General features: G+C 62.5%; 1 protein-coding gene across 1 annotated transcript in view; it reads right to left on the bottom strand.

Moving 5' to 3' along the window:
* Window positions 1–2,931, bottom strand: part of LOC103769612 (chromosome unknown open reading frame, human C10orf2) — a gene marked incomplete at its 5' end in the record, with an annotated part of 3,669 nt that extends 738 nt beyond the window's left edge. The window contains 4 exons of the mRNA XM_008936828.1: window positions 180–321; window positions 636–743; window positions 1,424–1,664; window positions 2,187–2,931. Coding sequence (XP_008935076.1) covers window positions 180–321; window positions 636–743; window positions 1,424–1,664; window positions 2,187–2,931 — 1,236 coding nt within the window. The remainder of the gene's footprint in view (window positions 1–179; window positions 322–635; window positions 744–1,423; window positions 1,665–2,186) is intronic.
* Window positions 2,932–2,936: the final 5 nt, after the last annotated feature.

The following is a 2,936-nucleotide window of genomic DNA, read 5'->3' as shown; positions in this document are numbered from 1 at the left end:
CATCTGCAGCAGGACACAGGAGTCCTGGGGACACCCTGCCCCTCACAGCACCTTCCAGATCCCCAGCGATGACTCAGAGTGCTGGTGGGAGCTGGGGACAGCCACCCAACCTATCCCAGACCCTTCCTGGGAGCACACTGTGCCCAAGGTGCAGGAATGACCTTCCCAGCCCAGCTCACCTTGGCAGAGCCAAAGATGGAGGCTGTCTGTAGCTCCTTCTCATCATCCTCCTTGCGGGGGTGGATGACCAGCGTGATGTGGCAGGTGTTGTCTGTGGCAAACTTGCGGAAGGCACCAACAATGTAGTCCTGGGCGGCAAGCCTGACACAGCAGTGAGAAGGGGGCTGGGGTCAGGAGTTTCCAGCTCCACAGCAGGAAACACCCTGACGTCCAGGCTAACTCCCCACGGGGCAGCCAGGACGTGGGGGCACAACAGGGATTGCAGGTAACTGGAACACCCCTTCCCACCTCTTCCTCACCAGGGCAGTAATCGCCCTTCAACAAAACAGGGCTGCCAGAAGGGACTGAAGGGGACACCCCGTGTGGGTCTCCTGCCCTGGCTGTGACAGCTGGCAGGGCCAGCTCCAGGGATGAAGGTGGCAGAGGAATGAGGGGGTGGCTTGGAGAAGGGCTACCTGTCCAAAGAGAGGTGCTCGTGTCCCATCATGAATTGGAGGTTGTCCACGACCACGTGGGTGATGTCGTACATGTAGACAGCGTGCTGCATGGTGTCGATCACTGTCCTGGGCGGGGGGAGACAGGGATCAGCCCCGGGGGTCAGAGAGGGGATTGGGCTGCTGAGCCAGGCGCTAGACAGGGAGAGGCAGAGCTGGGAGGTACCAGGCTGGCTCCCGGGCACACCCCATCTCACTATCTCCTGACGGGCTGCACTCTGTCCTGTTGGCAAGGGCGGATGGACCGCAAGCACCCAGCTGCCCACACGGCCCCTGCCCACCAGCCCACAACCCTGCCAGCCCACGGGGACCCTCGATGTGCCCCAGCCACAGCGCCTGCTGAATGAATCCAAGGAGCTGGAGATGCCTGTCCTCCCTGCCCAGCCAATGGCAGTGCTGCCTGCTGCACAGGGTGTGGGGAACACATCCTGCCAGGGGCACAGGCTAGTTTTGGAGCAGCTACCCAGCACAAGGACAGGCCTCCTCCCTTCACCCCCCTTTGCCCAGAGGGAGGCTGTGACAGTCCTCATGACAGCCGGTTGAGCCACAGAGCCCCCACATGCCAAACCCAGGGACCTAAACAGCCCTGATCTGCATCCCACCAGCCCCAGAACTATGACATGCCGTAGGTGAGGAGCTTCAGCTCCCCAGAGCCCCGCAGCTCATGCTGTGAGGGGTGCTCCCCAGGGCCCTGCTGCGCATGCTGCGAGGGGTGAACGCCACTAAGGACGAGGGTGCAGGACCCATACTTGATGTTCTGCTGGCCATGGAAGGTCATGAAGTAGAGCGGGAGGTCCTCGAAGCGATCGGCCCACTCATCATACAGCTCCAGCTGGTCCTCCAGGCGCCGGCCGGCAAACTGTGTCAGCATGATCTTGGCCAGGCGGACATTGCTGATCTCAAAGCTGCCCCACAGCGTGCACACACCCTGCGTGCACAGGTCCAGTGCATACTCGCTGATAAAGGTCGTCTTCCCGCTGCCCGTTGGGCCTGCCACAAGGACAACGACAAGAGGAATTAGCCAGGGAAGATCTGACCCATCCTGAACATGCTGGGAGATTGTTTAGAGGTGGAAATGCTGGGCAGCAGGGCAAGAGCAGCCCATCCGCAGCACTCCAGCCATAAACAAGCAGGGTCCCGTGCCAGGCTGCGTGCCCAGGTGCCTGTGCATGTGTGTCACCTACAGCAGCCAGCGGGTCCCTGTGGGGTGCTGGGAAGAGCTGGGCAGCGGGGGGCACAGAGAAGGCTTAGATGGAAGGTGGCAGTTTGGAGCAGGGATGAGGGGCACTCCAGGACTGCCTGTGCCATCCCAGGTAGGTAGCCCATCACCACACCAGCCCCACCGCACTCAGGAAGGCAGCCCACCCTCTCACACGACCCCCAAGACAAGCTCAGCTGAAGCCATGGGCAGAAAAGGACCTAGAAGAGTCACGAGACATTACCCCCAGCAGGAGGGTGAAGCCACCAAAGAGCCCTTTGCTCCCCCTCATCCACCAGCTGTTTGCCTGTCACCTGTGAAGATGGTGAGTTCCCCTCTGCGGTGGCCTTTGAGGAGCTTGTTGAGCTCAGGGAAGCGTGCCCACTTGATGCCAGCCACCTGCTCGGTGTTGACCAGCTCCCCGAACACCTCCTCGCGCAGCTGCCGGAAGGAGACAATGGATTTGTGGCTGGCGGGCAGGGCGGCACGCAGGATCTTGGTCAGGTTCAGGCCTTGGTTGAGAGCTTCCAAGGGCCGGGGCTGCAGGTCGCCAGGGCGCACCAGGGAGCAGCGCTTGAGGCTCAGCTTGCGGGCAAAGAGCTTGGCGGCTTCCCAGGAGCGCAGGTCCTCGCCCAGCCACAGCGTGATGCGCTTGAACTGCTCCAGGTAAGGGAGGAGGGCGGGGGGGAGGCAAGTGGCCCCCCGCGGCAGGGCCAGGCTGGCCACCCCGGTAGCCTGGTGCAGGGCGAGGGCGTCTAGCTCCCAGCCAGTTAAGACCAGCTCCGTGTCCCGGCGGCCGATGAGGGGCAGCCCGAAGAGATTGCGGTAGGAATCGAAGCGGGGCAACGTCTCTTCCACATAAGTTACGGCGTCCCCCTTCTTCTCCACCCTTAGGAGCTTCAGACCCTTCAGCGTCGCGTCTCGGGGGCTGAACCAGGGGAAGACGAGGGCCTCAGCCGTCCTCAGGTATCGCACTCCGAAGCGCTTCAGGGTGGCGTCCGTCACCAGGGAGATGCCAAACGCGGCCTTGGTCCTGTTGGTCTCGTCCTCGTCCAGCAGCTCCC

This window comes from Merops nubicus, unplaced genomic scaffold (assembly GCF_000691845.1).
Source record: "Merops nubicus isolate BGI_N331 unplaced genomic scaffold, ASM69184v1 scaffold51063, whole genome shotgun sequence".
In the NCBI taxonomy this organism is placed as follows: domain Eukaryota; kingdom Metazoa; phylum Chordata; class Aves; order Coraciiformes; family Meropidae; genus Merops; species Merops nubicus.
This window is presented reverse-complemented; position numbering and strand designations above follow the sequence as displayed.